Below are 18,482 nucleotides of genomic sequence, written 5' to 3'. Positions count from 1 at the left end.
TCCGTCCTCCTGCACAGACTTGCATTGCTGTCACACTCCTCAGCCAGCCCCACTCTGGTGCTCTTCAGTCTGGGCCAGAAAGGGCATGCAACCATCTTTCTTTAAACCCAACTAATGGTGAACTGTCCAGCGTTCTAATTTTCCTCGGGATAGGCGTTATCCCGGACAGAGACCCAGCTAACCCTACTTCTCATGTTCACCTGGGACTCTATAAAAGAATTACTAACTCCAACTAACAGTTCCAGCCGGCTGGTGCTCTGCTCCGCCCAGTCCTCGTGGAGTAGCACAGCAAAAAAAAAAAACAGGAAGTGATTCTGTGGTCATTTGGAAATATAGACTATAATTGAGGAGCTAAAAGCTCTGTGTTTATGATGATGAAGACTACGATAGCCAGTATGAAGCTGTGTGGCCATCCTGTCTCTCATACGCACACACATACTGTCCTCCATAGTTTGAGTATTATTGTCAATTTGCAGGACTTCCAGTTAAGTTCCCTATTCTTACTGTATCTCTCACCCCTCTATGTGTCTCTTAAAGTCCCAGATAATTATTGGCAGATTTTCTCTTAACAGTGATTCCAAAAGATATGATTCAGGTTCACTTCCCAGAAGGATAAAATGTCTATCATGTTAATATTCTCCACACATCTCTCTCCAGCCGAACAGTGTCTAACGTTTTAAACAAATCATGACAAACCCAAATGAACCAGCTATACGTTCTCACATTACAAATAGAGAATATTTGGTATTATAAAGAATTTACATATATATTTCTATGTAGGTATATTATTGACATTTAAGTGAAATTATGACAAAGTATAAATTGTATATACTACAATAGTCTAGTAGTATATACAGCAATTTAATGTTAATGTCAAATTTAAGAATGAGACAATCGCTCAACCCAAATTAAAAAAAAAAGAAGGTTGGACTAAAGAAAGAAAAAAGTTTAGTATATATACGGGATGTTCTGTATGTTGCTGTATGTAGACCGACTAACAGAAGAGTGTTTCGCTCCTGTGTGGACAGAGAGTGGCCCTTTCCAAACTTAGTTTTAGTTTCAGTTCCTGAAAAGGCAAGCTGGCTGGGTGAACGAATAAAAAGCTCCCGGGTTTGAACGCCTACTTTGCTGTGTATGAGTGTTCAGCGGAAACAATCATGGCAGAAAGCCTTCTGTCATATTATTTAAGTCTGCTTATGAGAATATAGGCCTTTTGACTCTATTGAGCTTGTCAAAAGCCTGAGTGGTTGGTAAAAAAAGATAGAAACAAGTGTCACAAAGGATCCACAAATAAGTTTTATGTTGGGAGATTGGTTGCAGACTTGAGTTATGATACAGAATTAAGGCTTCAGTAACACATCCGACCAGTTTTCCCAGCCTGCCTTGGTGTCACCCAGCCGAGCTTCGTTCTTCAAAGAAACGTATACCTAGCTGAAATAATCCCAGTCATGATGTGAATGAAGTAAAATAATATAATGTTGAGCGATGTTATATGTCAGGGAGTTCAGTTTTAAAAATGATATAATGTTCACTCAATTGATATCTTTGTTGTTGCCCTGTCTGAATTACTGTATATGCCCTGCTTTCTTTATCTCCATACATCCTCTACATTTTGCTCTGATGTACATTCACACAAGAATCTTTTGGAATGTCTCCATTATAGCGTTTTGTGGTTTATATTTATTTATCCATGTACTTTGTTTGTTTGTTTGTCGGTTTAGGGGAGGGGTTATCTGTTGGTCCGTTGATTTTGATTCATAATATTCATTTTCATTTGTTTGGGGTTTTGACAAAAATTTGGTAGTGAGGTATGTGGCCTGTGGCTAAAACCAGTACAGCCAAGTGAAATCAGGGACTCGTAGCTCTTTTTGGTCACACAAACTACTGTTGTGTAAATACTGGACTGGAGTCGGTCTGTAAACCTGGATCATTCTGGCTCCCATCCTTTCCCCCCATTCAGATAAATTAAAGTATAAATTCACCACCCGCAACATGCTAGATCCATCATCTCTACCTTCGTCAGTGTTGTTTATAGATTAAGTCTTGTACATAAAAACACAGTTTTGTATGAAGAGCTATTTTCGTCAGAATAAATCAGGGGACACATCAGGGTTGAATGCCCCAATTTCAAAATTGAAATAGTATCAAAAATAAAATATTTTACTTCTGAAATGGGCAAAAAACTTTTTTTTTCTTTCCCTTTATGTTTTTGATACTAATTTGTTGAATTTTTATTCTTTTTTAAAGGTCTTTTGCTGTTGTCATTTGTCCTATTTACTTTTTTTATTATCATTATTTTGTATTTTGTTCATCCTCAAAAAATCATTGCATGCTTGCTAAAAGGGAAAAACTGAAGGAGAAAATGTATGAAAATCAAAAAGAAAACAAACAAAAAAAAATGTTGAGGGTATCCCAAACATTTGTTTGAGTTGCTTGTTATAGCAATTGCTTGTGTTCAAAAGTACATTTTCTATGAAAAGAAAACAAAAACTAAAAAGATCATTCTAACACCTTGTGCAATAAAGCTATCTTTCATACGTCACGGCCTCTGTCATTCTCAACAGGTTTGTTTGCTTATCATCTGAAAATGTTTGGACAGCTAAAGCAGTTTTCATGCTGGCAGGACCAGGAGAGGAGAGGAGAGGAAACAAGACGAGAGGAGAGGAGAGGAGAGGAGAGGAGAGGAGAGGAGAGGAAACAAGACGAGAGGAGAGGAGATGGGAAAAGTGCAACAGAAGAGAAAAATCCCCTCAAAGGTTGTGTAACTTGGATGGAGTATCACTGGACCGACCTGTAGCAGGTCGACATTAGCAAAAAACAACTCTAAATCCAAAAATAGGATAAAGTTTTTTGGTGTTGATACTTGATGAGCTGATGTTAGAACTAAATATAAATGTAGTCTGAAAATGTAAATATTTATCCTGTATGAAAATGGCCCAACCATTATGAAAATGAGCTATCTAATGAGAGCATACGCTAGTTTAGATAGATGTATGAATGTGTCCATCATACTGACTTATGTGACTTTGTATGTTTTAAATGAGGCCTTGTTATGGGCTACAACATTGTACTCATAGAGGACTGTAAGGGGAGCATAAGAACCACATAGAATAATCAAGTTATAAATAGAACATAATTGTCAATAACAATACTGATAACCCACTGGTAGATAGCAAATTCAGGTCAGGAGCACTCTTCGCTTTATGTGACAGTATAAATGAAAAGGCTAAGAAGCTACAATTGCAGTAAACTGAAGGGATATGCGTCATTCAGTCAAATGTGTAGCATATTGCTGAGAAACATTCCACTTATCCATCTTCTCAGACTGTGCTCACTGCCATCTTTCTCATAAACTACATAGTTCATAAACTCAGGCTGGAGAGTTCCTCAATTCATAGTTTCACAACACTGTACTGAATTCAAATCAGTCACCTAAATTTAAAAAAAGCATTGCCAAATCGACATTCCTCTGAATGACACAAGAGATTAGTCGGATGACTTTATGATGTTTGAAAATATGGCACAGCATGTGTCAACATACTATAAGTAGTAATCATAGATGAGTAAGGCAGCCATGATCACGTTTTGGACTTTGGGGTGAGACGTTTTGGACTTTGGGGTGAGAGCAAAGATGGTCTTTCTTTAGATTTGTGGCACCAAACATGATCTCAGTAATGCAACATGAACATAAAGCGGTCACCAGGAAACGAACAAACCCAATGTTGTGTCTGAAAAGGAAAGGGGGGGAATACATAACTAATAAAGTCACTTCCCTTTTTAATCACATGAAAATCCACAGTGAGTAGTGAGATTTGACACTCAGACGCCCACCTTCAATAACAGTAGCTGTGCAGCTGTTCAGCCACAAGATGGCGTCATAACATAATGTCTCACCCCTCCACCCAGGTCAACAGATACTGTGTTCTACCAAAAGAGTGCAGTCACTCATGACTAATATGCTGTGAATAATTGATGTCTTTCAGAGTCACCTGCACCACTGCCTCAATACTACAGCAGAGGTCTCTCTGCATGTTCTGTATGTTGTGTAGAATTAAGCTTCTTTATTAGACAAATGCTTCATTGAGAGCAGAGTTAAAGAGTTTGCTTTAATCTAGCTGCCACCCTCTTGCTATCTTTGAGGAGCAGCAGCCATACATTCATGCCTTTTTGTTTAGTAAGCTGTCAATCAGGAAATGGTTTAAACCATGCTCCATTATTCCACAGTGGAAAATGTGTATAATAATAGTAGCCTGTCTAATATTTTGTCAGATGACAGCAGGGTGTAGACGGGCTTTCCAAAAAAACTGCCATCGGATTTTCACATAATACTCAACATTTAACCATCAAAATGACATGCTTGATATTCTCGAATCGCATGGCTCCATTGTTGTGACCATATTTATATAACTGCTGTTGTGTGGCTTCATAAATTCAAATTGGAAAATAAATTTTTTACAATGAACTTCCAATTTAATGTCAACCTTGAGGCTTGCTATTCCTGGGAGGACTGTAATGAATGGAGGTACCGCTAACATTGCAAAAGGCTCAGAGTAAGACACAAACACATGCACAACGAGAAAGCTGAGGACAATTTTACAATTTAATTTATTAACTATTATACAGTTCACATAAGGCCTTCATCTTCAAACACTATTCTCAGTCAGATAAATTCCATGGTTCGCTCTTGGTGCACAGTACATAAACGTTCACGTTTCAGCTATTTCACTTTAGTATTTGTTTTGTTCACGTACTAATTTCATGTCTTAAAACAGGGAGAGGCTTTCATCCTTCTCCCTTGGTGTGTTTTATTTTTTTATTTTTTTTAAATCATGCACTAAACTTAAGTGGCCTTGAACCATTCACAAAAATTGTAAAAATGGACTTTCTCAATCATTGAAATACACACTAGAAATGTTTTCTACCATTGACTAACGGGTGGTGTTCCCCAACATACAAATAAACAGCCATTATAGAGTAGTATGCACTCACTTTTTCCTCATTGAACGGTAGATTTGCCAAAGTTGTGCCAGAAGTTAAGTGACGTGGTAAGATTATATACTCCCGGGAACTGTGTTATAGTGGGACAGTTGCTTGGTTGTTTCTGTGCCGATCTTTTTATGTTACAGCTTGCAGCTCTGAGCAGTTTGAAAGAAGCCCTCAGTTCAATCTGACGAACACATAAAATGACTTCCAGCAGCATTGCGATTCCAAAAGTACCAGAAGGTGATGATCCCAAATACTACAACAACCAAAGATTAATTAACCAGAACAGAGCTTCAATCATCCAGAACTTCAATCTCTGGTGGTCCATATTTACTTGTCCCTGTTGAAGAGACATTCCTCCCTCATCAGTTTAATGGGTAAAATGATCAGGTCTTCATCAACAGTGCTACAACTGAAAATCAGCTGATTGTTTTCAATGAAAAGGGAGGACCAGCACTAAGCTAACTCACTAGAGCAGATCAACGGCCTCTGAATGTGTCCTAACCACAAATATTTTACTTCTCATTGTATTGTAAAGCAGGACTAGCAGTAACAGTGCGCTGAAAACACTAAACCTTCTGAGTTAAAGGTCCTTAATATTAGATGAAGACAAAGAGCCTGCTTTGATAGACAGCCGCGGCAACACATCCAGCAAACTATCACGTTCCAAGGATTTGGTTTCAATAGACCCGATGGTACGATTACGTTACACATTCAAAAGGTTCTCCTTCACTTGACTGATGGCAAGCAAAGTTTTCTCTGATATCATATTGGACTAATCAAACCAAACTTCCCCTAAACATCCACTCTGATCAACCGACAGCTAGAGAGAGGACAAGCTTGAAAAGAAAACAATTTTTGCACATGGCTGAATGAATGAGGAATATGAGCAGATTCAGACTCCCCATCAACCTCAAATGGTACGTCTGATCAACTTAAAGAACGCAAGTTTTTACAAAAAGGATCTTGTTTCACAAGCTTGATGCCACATTCAGCCACTGAACAAACAATATGGACAATTAATCGATGTGGCATTTCTTCAAAATGTAACACTACACTATCAAAAAGTGCTTCAGATAAGTTTGTGGATACAAAAACAAGTTGGATGTAAACAAAGTTTGATCTGCCAGAGCTCTGTAAAGGCAATGGGTATGGCTGTTTGAGCTGTGAAATTAAAAACACACAAGAAAACAGTTTGTCAACAAAAAAAAAAAAAAAACCCTTTTGAGGGAAAAATAACAGTGATCATTAAAGTGCATCCCTGGATGTGTAACCCTCCCCCTCCCTTCCCTCCCCATGCTGACCGCTCAAGTAGAGCCGATGAGAGAAACCCCAAAGGCAGACAGAGGAACCTCTGCTATGTGGAGCAAACTGCTGCCCAAAGGACCTACAGAGGAACAGTCTAAAAATCCAGTGGCAGTACTTTCATGAGAAACAAAAAAAAAACAGTTTTACACAGATAAAAACATGGTGGCCACAAATCAATTCTTCCAGCTTGGCATAGAGGTTTCTATTTCTTGGTAGTGTAGGTGGCTGTTGACAGGAGAGATGCTTGCTGTGACAGCGACCTCTGTCCTCCTCTTCTGACCTGAAACCCTAAAACTCCAGGTGATGAGGGGCTCAGAGGGCAGAGGAAGAGTCACTGATAATGGGAGGCTGATGCACATAAGTGTGGATAAAAATGGCAGGTAAGGGAAGTCTCTCATTCACTTCCTATCGCCTCTCTTCATAACCTAGGTTGTCCATGATCAAAGACGTAGTGTGCAAGTGCACAGGTTTTTTTTGTGTGTGTGTGTGTGTGTGTGTGTGTGTGTGTGTGTGTGTGTGTGTGTGTGTGTGTGTGTGTGTGTGTGTGTGTGTGTGTGTGTTTGTGTGTGTGTGTGTGGGTGTTGGTGGTAAGGTCCAGCATCGTCATGGGCACACGCGGTTTCCCCGTCCCTCACAGTGTCTCTTGTTCGGCAGGGGAGTGGTGGGAGTGGGGGTGCTGGTGGAGGGGAGGGAGCAGAGACTGAAGGGGGGACTGGGGGGTGGTGGGCGGGGACTGCTGCAGGGGGCTGAAGTGCGCGCCTGTATGGGGCGGGGAGGAGCGGTAACAGGAGTAGGCGGAGCTCCCGCTCAGGGTGGTGGTGGGCGAGGCGGGGAGGCCGGCCAGGCCGGTGGGGGAGTCGAGGAGGGGCTGGTTGTAGAAGAAGAACGCACACTGGTGGATGAAGCTCTCGATGATTGTCTGGTAGGTGCGCGTGGCGGTCAGGGCGTCCATGGTGGTGAAGTCCGGCCTCATGAGGGTGGGCCAGAAGCAGATGGACAAGTTCTCACTGGTCATCAAGTTCAGCCTGTTCAGCGAGCTCACCCTGGTGAAAAACACACAAACAGACAAACACATCATCAACTGTCATCATGCAGTGCAGAAAAAAAAAAAACAGATGGTTGTCTACCACAGAGGAACAACAAATTCAGAATGATTTAAACAGTGGACAGGGAACTTACTTGTGTAAGTGGCTCACTACAAATTTGAAGACCTCATAATTCTCCCTGGGGAACCTCCTTAGGACGTCCTTCATGGTATATAGCCGCTGTTCTCGGTCAATCATTTCTGCACATACACAGAGAGAAGTTACTATCAAAAATCAAGACCTCATTGCAACACAGTAATTTGAAACTAAAATGTCTTTATACACGGCCATGAAAATGAGTCTTGTCAACACTGAAACACTCCCCTACTAAAGAAATAATCTTTTTATGTGCTTGTGAAGACCCTCCCAGCCCAGCAGTGTTTGCTTACTGAAAGCATCCAACAGGTCCACCTGCAGAGCACAAGGCACCAGGGGCTCAGGCAGTTCAGAGAAGAAGCTTTTGAGGCCTCCAGCCACAGTGTTTATGGAGAAGTCTTTCTCTACTAGGTCTAATCCGTGGTCTAGAAAAAGGAGAAAGAGAGTTATGAGGATCAGAGAAAATAAAGCCCATCAGAGTAGCTGTCATCAGGGCTGAACTATCAGTTGCATGCTACTTTCCTTTGGTAACTCTCTGTTTATGTTCTGATTAGGGAGCCACATAATTACATGTCAAACAGCTGGTTCAAACAAGTCTGATGATCAGCTCACCCTGTTCAAACTGCCTCTGCATGCTTTCCATCTCTGACTTGTTGCCGCTTACTCGGTACAACCCCTCTGTATTCAGGCCTGAGGAAAAAAGGGGAAGATGTGGGGGGGGGGCACAGTGGGAAACCAGCAAAGCACAAACACTTCATTAGCCCCATTGCAAACAGACATGGCAATACAGATGCTGGCAGTTTCTGGGGGAGTACTTAACTGAATAAACCCCCTGTATTACTTTCACATCACTACGTGGTCATGAACAGGTGCACTGGTTTCAGAGTTCCGACAATAACCTATATATAAAATTAGGTGAATAATCCAAAACATTCATTTTATAGAACATATTTACCTGTAGTGTAATTAAAACTGACAAATAACCATCGTCATCACATTGCACAGCAGCACAACATGGGTAAAGAGGTAAAACAACGTACCTGTGGTCTCGATGAAGCGGACACACTTGTCGATGAAGAGTGGGATGGGTCTGTCTGGGGATACCACATTCACTAGGGGGACCCCAAAGTAACTGCTCTCCGGGGGCTTGGGAATGGCTGGACGGGGCTTTGATCTTGTTTTCTGTGAGGAAATAAAGACATAGGAATATGAGTGATAATTATGTTGATACTAAGGTTGCACTAGTAGATTTCTAACAAAATGGAATGTTCTCCATCCAGCATCAAATCAAGAGTTCCTCACATTTAAGATCCTCTCCAGGACATTAAAAAACAGTTTGAACATACTCACTCAACAGTGAGTGGCGCTCTTTTAAAGGCCAAAAAACAATTAATGCATGAATTAACAACATTTTCTGTTTTATAAACAAGTGGACATAAATTAGCTTCTTTTTTGGGGGGATAAAAACAGAAAAACGTCATGTAATACACACCTTGGCTGTTCGTCGCAGGCTCTTTAGAATGTTCCTTTTTTTGGGTCCTCACTCTCCTCAATAACAAGACTTTCGCCTTTCAGGGTCCCGAAGTCATCCTCCTTGGACTTGTGGAGCGCCCCCATCTCGTCATCGCTGCCTATGAAGCTCGTGCGGAAGCTGCTGAACTTGCCGAGCCGCTTGGAGCGATCTCGGTAAAGACGAGGCTTCACCCCCGCCGCCGAGAACTTCCTCCTTCGCTCCAGAGAGCTGCTGTCCGCCTCGCTGTCCGAGCCATTCCCATTGGAGTGCATCCTGTTGGAGTTGCGGATGGTGATGATTTTGCCTTGTGTGCTGTCGTGCGGCACCGAGTAGATAATCTCCTCGTTGCTGGGGCGAGGTTTTGAAACTGCGTCGATGGGTTCGGCGTAGTCTGAGGGATCGTAGCCCACATCACCACCGGGAACCCAGGTAACAGCAGAGGGTAGGGAGCGACGGTGACCCAGTGTGTCCATGTACGGGTTACGGCTCACCTTCCTGAAGTCGAAAGTGACACCCTGTTTAACTCTCACTTGGGGGGCACTTTGTTGTTGAGTTTATTCTCAAAGTCTCTGATATCAGAGATGACAGAGATGTCGCTGGAATCTAAGTCGGGCAGGTTGAAGCCCCCACCATGAGAAGTGAGTGTGCCATCATAGTACGGTGGCGACGGCTCTACGTCATCCTCTGAATCCAGGTACATGGTGACGGGACTAGGAGAACTGCAGCGTGGGGAGTACACGATTTCACTGGTGCACGCTTCGGCAACATTATCGTACATGTGTGTGGCCTCCACGATGTTGCGTTTCTCTATCACCTCCATCAGAAAAGAATGGAACATTTCTATCCGGTGCAGGCCTCCCACCACTCCCCCGGATCCGCAAACCACACTATTGAAACGACCCTCGATCTCATGGGCCAGCTCCTCCCCTTGGATCAGCTGTTCACAGGCGTAGTCGCTGTCTGTGAGCTCTGCCTGGCTATCTCCCACTGCCAACAGCTGAACTGGGATGATGTCCTGTACCTCACACAAGAATGCACACAGGGTCTCCAGGGAGGCTTTTCGGGAGACCGAGTACACAGCGATGTAGCCGTGTACTAACCTGCTCTTCCGCAAAGTGAAGGAGGCGTGGTACGAGAGCAGAGAGAGCTCTATGGCCAGCTTGTGTCCTCCGATCGTCTGCTCCAGCAATACAGAGGTGCCACTATTGGACATGGGCCTGCAGTGCTGATGCATTAGGAAAGGGGACAGGAGCTGCTCAATGTCGTAGGAATCCCCACACATTAAGCACATGACGATGCGGATGTCAGCCTCCGGAGCGGGCTGATGAGGAGAGTCTCGGAGACCTGGAGGCTCAGGGAGGAGGGGAGGGGAGCTGCTACTAAACGATGTGCTCCTCCTAATATCCAGAAGGCCCCTCAGCACCTGGTTGATTTGAGTCTCATTGACATTATGGCCGTAGCCCACACCAGGAGTGGCAGGGTCTAAAAAGCTACACTGCAGCCTTTTTGCAACCTGCTGTCCCTGGGTTATTAGGTTTAAGGCAGTTTCTCCACCTATATCCACATATGATCCTACGCCTCTTTTGGTGACTAAAAGCAGGGATGTTGGCAGCTGTGCTAGCTGGCTATCCCTTCGAGCTAGGGTTGATTCCCGAAGTCGCTCGAGGCTTTCAATCACATAGGAGAGGGACTCTTTTGAGTTATACAGACACAGACATCCGTGAGGGATAAAAGTGGGGGTGTGGAAGGAGTTCACTGGAAGACGCACATTTCCCTCGATCGGCCGCAGCGTCAATTCGTACATCTTCCCGTCCAGCACGTACCAGTCGTCGTTTGTGCAGAGAGCTCTAATTTCATTGGCAAATTCTCTGGCCAGTCCATCCTTCCCTAGTATGACAAGGTTTATTCTGTCAGCCTTGGTGTCCCCAAAATGAGCCTTCACGTCAAAAAAGGGGTAGGATGTGGGGAAACGTGAGACTAACATTTGTTCAATCTTGGAGTCTACGCAATTAGGACTGTTCGGGCAGGTCTCCTTGGTGGGGTGATAGACAAAGTGGATATGCTTCAATACCAGAGCATCTCTTTCAGCTGGAAGCTTTGTAGCGCCTTAAACCGCTGTTCCTCCCCCAAAACCTCCTGGATAGCCCCCATCTTCTCCTTGCTTGGCTTGGCATCCACCTCAAGCTCATAAAAAAGCTCAGAGTACTCCAGTAAGAGCTCCTGAAAGTCTTCTTTAGCGCGGTCAATGATCTCCTTCTGATGGCGGTTGTACAGGTCCAAGTACTCAGTCTCTTCGAGCCACTGGTAGAACTCTTCATTCATGATAAAGCTGCGGGCCTCCTCCCAAGGTCTACCGGGCGTGACAAAGGGAGAGGAAGCCAACTTGTGTTTAAACTCTAGCCTCATCTCTGCCCGTCTGCACTCGTTACGCAGATGTTCCAGGTGGGCGTTAAAGATGTCCTCTGCTTCAGCAGTCTCCAGTAGGTCTGAAGGGATTCGCTCATCTTCCATGTTATCAATATGAGATGTATCCTCCCATGGCGAGTCCTCCAGGACCACAAACCAGTGGGCAAAGTGCTGCTTGGACTCGAGGACCTTCTGTACCCCCGACCAGCTCAGCTGATCTATCTCATCCAGGTCAGGCACCAAAGAACTAAGTGCTAAAGGCAGAGTGCTCAAGTATATTCTGCGACGCCTCTCAATGTGCTCCTGCTTCAGACGGTAGACATGCTGTTGAAAAAGCTTCTTGCATTTAGCCGTCCCCTCCAAGAAGACATATTCTTTGTACTCTGGGGAGGTGTTCATGCGTCGACTGGTGTTTAACCAGGTTTCATTATGATTCTTGACTATGCGGTTAATTAGCCATTCATAGCGATCCTTGGCAGAAGCTATCTGCTGACTCTGGAGCTTCAGGGCTTCAAAGTAAGGTATGATCTTGGGCTTGCCCCTGCTCTTATCAATGAGTTGAACTAAAGTGAGGAAGGCAAGGTCCACATTTATATTTGAGCGTGCAGATGTCTCCACAACTGGTAGACTCTTTTTTGTGATGCCGAAGGTATGTGCATCTTTGATGTAGCGTTCAACCCCTTCATCACATTTGGTGAGGACCAGCACGATGGGCTTCTTAGTCTTGCTGAGCTGACCATACAGGTTTGTGACAAATTTCAGCTGGTCATCAAAGTTGCGGTTCATGCCCCGGCTGACATCAACACAAAGCAGGAAGCCATCGACCTGCAGCTTGCCCTCAGGCATTTGTTTTTGCTCAAAGTCTTGCTCCAAGCCCAGCTGATCGGTACAGAAGTACATGAGCTTCTCTGCTGAGGCCAGCTTGGTTCCCGCGGCCCGTTTGATATAGGGCTGCATAGCAGTGCTACGGTGTGGCTGAAATGTCTGGTCATCAATGAACTCAGTTTGCTCCACAACGTGCATCCTGCACTCAGGGCCCTCCTCCAGCAGCCGGGACACCTCCCCCCAGAACAGAAAGTGATCATTATTAACCACCCGACCCCCAAAGTCACTGGTGCTCAACACTGATGTGTGGTCCAGGTAGAAGTCATCGGCACTAGGCCGCACATACCGATTACACAAGCAGGACTTGCCAACCCCACATTGGCCCTTCTCTTTCTCTGTTCCTGACAAACCCACTACAATGAGGTTGTATATGGGCGGCCGGGCATCTTGCTTTTTCGCCATCATGGCCTACTAACGCTCATCCTGCCATAAACAGGCACTGTGTAAAAGGAGTTTATTTGACCGTTTGTCCATAAAGTTGCTGATCCTCAGAGGAGATCAGATTTCACTTTCTTCTGCTGGGCTTTGGTTTTAAGAAGTGCAGTGATATGAGCAGAGGGTTCTTTCATTCACTCCTTATATGAATCAGATCCTGTCAAAAAAAAAAAAAAAAAAAAAAAGAAATCAGACAAACTGGGCAATGAACAAAAAAAACAACATTTTGAATTAAACAGGGGAAAAAAGATCAGCCCCTTAACCTAAGGACATATTAGATAAAAACATATCATTGTTAAAACATTCTACTTCATGTGATAATGGACTTGTGTAAGACAATATTTTAGCTGACAAAATGTACCACATAGACATTGCAACCGTCTGTCAACTTGCGTAAGGATTATTTTTCTCTTTCCTTCTTAATAATTGAGTGATCTCTAATAATACCTCAATATGACAATGACGGAGGAATGAAAGACGCACATTTTATTCCAGCTTGTGCCCATTTCCTTTTAATACCCAATTAAATTGAAGTAATTGACCCTCTCAATGGTGAACGTCTGGTATAATGTTCAAGGCCAGGTAACATTGGCTCTTAGATTCTAAATTCAATTGGTTACTGGGCTTAATTACTGACCCTGACTATGGCCTTGATCGTATATAAAGTCTGATCATTTATGAAACACAATTACTTGTAATATGTGTGAAATCACTGCATCCATTTTATCACTGTACACACCAAGTTTTTTTAAAACACTGCTATCGTTTTTGGCATTATATCCAACCACCAGCAAAAGCTTAATAAGGACAGTTTAACAGGACCAGTCACAATATCTCCTGGCTTTAGACTTTACAAGTAATGGCCGGAGCCAAGTAAATACAATTCCAGAGGAGAAAGTGCACTGACTTTTGCAAATTTCATTAAATTGTCAGGCAGATGTATTGTCTGTGCTCAGGCTGCAACTAATACTCTCTTTGTTGAAAGAGATCATTCTACTTAATGTTTTCTTAAATAGCTAAGTTTTAGAAAATGTAAATTAAATAAATAAATAAAATAAAAGAATGCCCATAATATCTTTCTTGAGCCCGAGCTGCCATCTCCTGTTCTGTCTGATCAGTTATTCAGTCCAAAAGTATAATAATTACTATAATAGAAATTTAGAAAACCAGCTGGACCAGCTGTTGGCTTTTTTGTTTAAAAATTACGTATTGAATATTATTATTATAAGAGTAATTATAAAATTGTTTCATATCAATCTTACAGCGGTCAATTAATTGATTAATCAACTCATTTCAGCCCTGTCCACTCATCTCAAGGCTGAAACTCAATATCAAACCAGGGTCAAAGTCGTTACATTGATCCCAGGAGAAAACGTGTTGGGAGTGGTGCTCTTTAAATGACAATGTGAGCTGACATCAGTGAGTGAGGTGACAAGCATGAAAATGACTATGATGTAGGCACCTCAGTCTTTTAAACCTGAATAAAAACAGCAGCAATCAGCCAAATCTCCACAGACAAAACTGTGAATGAATAAAGAACTTATTAACAGAGAGCCAGACACAAGTACAATCTCTGCACAACCACACTGACCTTGCTCAATAATTTAAGACGCTTAAAAGGCCAATTTCCATTATTATAGCATTGATTAATACCCCCATTATAATAACACTGTTACAATTCTGATACAGCCTAATAGTCTGCTCATAATTTCTAAAGAGGGACAAAAAAAAAAAAAAAAAAAAGACCAATTGCAGAATTTCACTCGTGTGTAATGTGATTCACAGGAGTCAGACATCATGACAAGTGGAAGTATGGGCTTATATTGAAATGAATATCCTGCCACATGAAGTGACCACGCATTAGAAACAAACAGCTCCGCCGGCAGGGTCAAAAGCAACCATGGGCAGTCCACATCGCTCAGCTGCGCTAGGCCTGACAGACCCAAAATGAACAGACAAGTTATGTGCGAATTAAAAACAACCACACTGCTCTGTCTATTAGTATAAAAATCACAGCTCACTAAAGTGCACCTCCAAGCAATCACGTTTACATAACCAGCTCGCTTAGCGAAGATTTAGTAACGTTATAGCCTGTGTGTTTTGCAAAAGGATTAACAGTTAACATGGGCTTCAGGGTGCACAGAGAGGGGCTGACCACGCCAGGCCTGCTGAATAATGCAATTGCAGAGCTGAAATCTGGGGTAGCCTGCCTTCTCAGCACCGACAATGTTAAAAGAGAGTGTATTTACCCAGCTGTCTTGGGTGTAGCACTCCACAGCTTCAATTGGAAAATAGCCCATAAGAGGATAGCGCATGTAGCATACATACCATCGCATTTCTCCCTTTCTCCTCCTGCATCTGTCAGGCCAGCGCTTGCCGCAGCCCTCGCCGCCTGATGTGCATAAGCATAGAGCCGCAGAATACACTATGGCACGTCTTAATTCACTGATAATACTGATAATACTACAACTTGTGCCACGGGGTTATTTCATTTAAATACCCATTAACCATGCCTGGATTATCTTGTTTAGCATCACTGTTTTCGTTGCAATTAAACACGGGGCGAGGAAGAAATAAATATCCCAAATGATAGAACAATCCAATTTTGTTCTTGCAAGGGTTTTTTTTTTCCCCTCATGAGAATTTAAGGCGTATTAAAAAAAAAAAAAAAAAAATGCTTAGCCCGTCTGCTTCTCGGTTCACCACGTTGCTTTTTCAATAATTATTCTGTCCATTGTTGTGCCCACATAAAGCTGGGCCGGTCGCGCACACGAGACAACGTTGGGTTCGTTGCAATCGCCGTGGTGGTGTCGTCTGAAATGTGTTTCCACTGCAACAGGAATTGTTCATGTCCGGATCGATTTGTGAGCAGACTGCGTGTGCGAAAGTGGTATTTCTGCCAGCTTTCCGATAATGGCGGCGGCCCTCCTCCCCGGACCTAGTTCTCCTCTTCTTTTCTTTGGGAAAAGGGAGCTGTGGAGACAGAAGCAGCGCAGAGAGGGACTCACCCAGCGGCGCCCTCACACAACTGCAGCGGGTCGGTCCTCTGCTGCTGCTCACCAGTAACGTTATACTGCCCATGCGGGGCTCGTTACTCAAAAGTAATGGATTTATTCAGCATAATTAAAAGTATTGCCACAGTTTATGTCCAATGCTCGCCCGAGACCAGCATTTTGTTCATGAAACGTTCACCAAGAGAAAGTAACTAACAGGTTTAGGGCTACACAAACTCTGTTTTTATGTGGTTACACCAACTTTAAAGTGTTAAGTTTAAGTGACTTGTAACGTCAGCTTTACCCATGTGATATAGGTTAACGTTACCCATGTGATATAGGTTAACGTTACCAGTGATATAGGTTAAAGTTCCCCATGTGATATAGGTTAATGTTACCTGTGATATAGGTTAAAGTTCCCCATGTGATATAGGTTAAAGTTACCTGTGATATAGTTTAACGTTACCTGTGATATAGGTTAACGCTACCAGTGATATAGGTTAATGTTACCGGTGATATAAGTTAACGTTACCAGTGATATAGGTTAACGTTACCCATGTGATATAGGTTAAGGTGATATAGGTTAACGTTACCGGTGATATAGTTTAACGTTACCGGTGATATAGGTTAAGGTTCCCGGTGATATAGGTTAATGTTACCTATGTGATATAGGTTAACGTTACGGTGATATAGGTTAATGTTACCCATGTGATATAGGTTAACGTTACCGATGTGATATAGGTTAACGTTACCCATGTGATATAGGTTAACGTTACCCATGTGATATAGGTTAACGTTACCGGTGATATAGGTTAACGTTACCCATGTGATATAGGTTAACGTTACCGGTGATATAGGTTAACGTTACCAGTGATATAGGTTAACGTTACCCATGTGATATAGGTTAACGTTACCGGTGATATAGGTTAACGTTACGGTGATATACCATGTGATATAGGTTAATGTTACCGGTGATATAGGTTAACGTTACCAGTGATATAGGTTAACGTTACCCATGTGATATAGGTTAACGTTACCGGTGATATAGGTTAATGTTACCGGTGATATAGGTTAACGTTACCCATGTGATATAGGTTAACGTTACCGGTGATATAGTTTAACGTTACCGGTGATATAGGTTAAGGTTCCGGTGATATAGGTTAACGTTACCCATGTGATATAGGTTAAAGTTACCCATGTGATATAGGTTAACGTTACCCATGTGATATAGGTTAACGTTACCGGTGATATAAGTTAATGTTACCAGTGATATAGGTTAACATTACCCATGTGATATAGGTTAACGTTACCGGTGATATAAGTTAACGTTACCGGTGATATAGGTTAACGTTACCCATGATATAGGTTAATGTTACCGGTGATATAGGTTAACGTTACCGGTGATATAGGTTAACGTTACTGTTGATATAGGTTAACGTTACCCATGTGATATAGGTTAACGTTACCCATGTGATGTAGGTTAAGGTTCCCGGTGATATAGGTTAACGTTACCCATGTGATATAGGTTAACGTTACCGGTGATATAGGTTAACGTTACCCATGTGATATAGGTTAACGTTACTGGTGATATAGGTTAACGTTACCGGTGATATAGGTTAACGTTACCCATGTGATATAGGTTAACGTTACCGGTGATATAGGTTAACGTTACCCATGTGATATAGGTTAACGTTATCGGCTATGTTGCAGTTACTTTAGTGTAGATTACAAGCTGAAGTTAACCTAGTGGGTGGTTTTATTTTAATACTAACGCTACTGTAACGTTACAACATTAATTAGTATGTTAAAGTAAACCAACTAACAATACGTTTGGACTTTGCTCTGATAATTAGCGGTGCTAGCTTAAGTTACACAACCAGAAACGTTAGCTGTTCTAATCTTAATTTAATTCAATTCAATTCAATTCAGTTTATTTTGTATAGCCCAGAATCACAAATTACAAATTTGCCTCAGAGGGCTTTACAATCTGTGCACATGCGACATCCTCTGTCCTTCCCTCACATCGGCACAGGAAAAACTCCCCTAAAAAACCCCTTTAACAGGGAGAAAAAAGGAAGAAACCTATGGGAGAACGACAGAGGAGGGATCCTTCTCCCAGGATGGACAGAATGCAATAGATGTCATGTGTACAGAATGAACAGCATAACAGAGATACAACACATTCAATGTATATGACATAAATGATTCATATAATAAGTCTACTTATAATAACAGCAGCAATTATTACAGTAGAATTATAGTTATGAAAATAGGGATAGTAATGTGATTAATAATAATAATCGAAGTAGCAGTGGGTGTCAGTCGGCTCACAGCAGGAGGCACGACTACGGTCCAGGTACCACAACGATTCATGGAAACCTGCAGAGCGAGAAAGCAAAAGGGCTTCAGGGTGGAAGTAAAGCTAAAATGCTTAATGGTACAGGTAATAGTAATAGTAATGTGACAAGTAATAATAATGGTGGTAGCAGTCGGTGTCAGCAGGGCCGTAGCAGGATGCACGACCATGGTCCAGGTACAGCCACGATTTATAGAAGCCTGCGAAGCGAGAAAGCACAAAGACTCCAGGGTACAAGCAAGTCAATAAGCGTAATAGTACAGGCAATAATAATAGTAATGTGACTAATAATGATAGTGGTAGTAGTAGTGGGTGTCAGCAGGGCCTCAGCAGGTGGCACGATGACAGTCCAAATATAACCCCGATTCCTGGGAACCTGCGAGGCGAGAAAGCACAAGAACTCCGGGGAAGAAGCAAAATCA

At 42.5% G+C, this 18,482-nt stretch overlaps 1 protein-coding gene across 1 annotated transcript; it reads right to left on the bottom strand.

The window, feature by feature from the left end:
- Positions 1-4,595: 4,595 nt before the first annotated feature.
- On the bottom strand, positions 4,596-15,771 carry arhgap35b (Rho GTPase activating protein 35b). The gene is given in 10 exon segments (XM_054625970.1): positions 4,596-7,334; positions 7,471-7,576; positions 7,766-7,897; positions 8,085-8,162; positions 8,513-8,654; positions 8,965-9,005; positions 9,008-9,517; positions 9,520-11,085; positions 11,088-12,868; positions 15,040-15,771. Coding segments are annotated over 9 exon segments (4,581 nt in total). The 5' UTR covers positions 12,682-12,868; positions 15,040-15,771; the 3' UTR covers positions 4,596-6,922.
- Between the last annotated feature and the right edge of the window lie 2,711 nt (positions 15,772-18,482).

This window comes from Anoplopoma fimbria, chromosome 24 (assembly GCF_027596085.1).
Source record: "Anoplopoma fimbria isolate UVic2021 breed Golden Eagle Sablefish chromosome 24, Afim_UVic_2022, whole genome shotgun sequence".
In the NCBI taxonomy this organism is placed as follows: domain Eukaryota; kingdom Metazoa; phylum Chordata; class Actinopteri; order Perciformes; family Anoplopomatidae; genus Anoplopoma; species Anoplopoma fimbria.
Note: the sequence above shows the minus strand (reverse complement) of the source record. Positions and strands in the feature narration are given on the sequence as shown.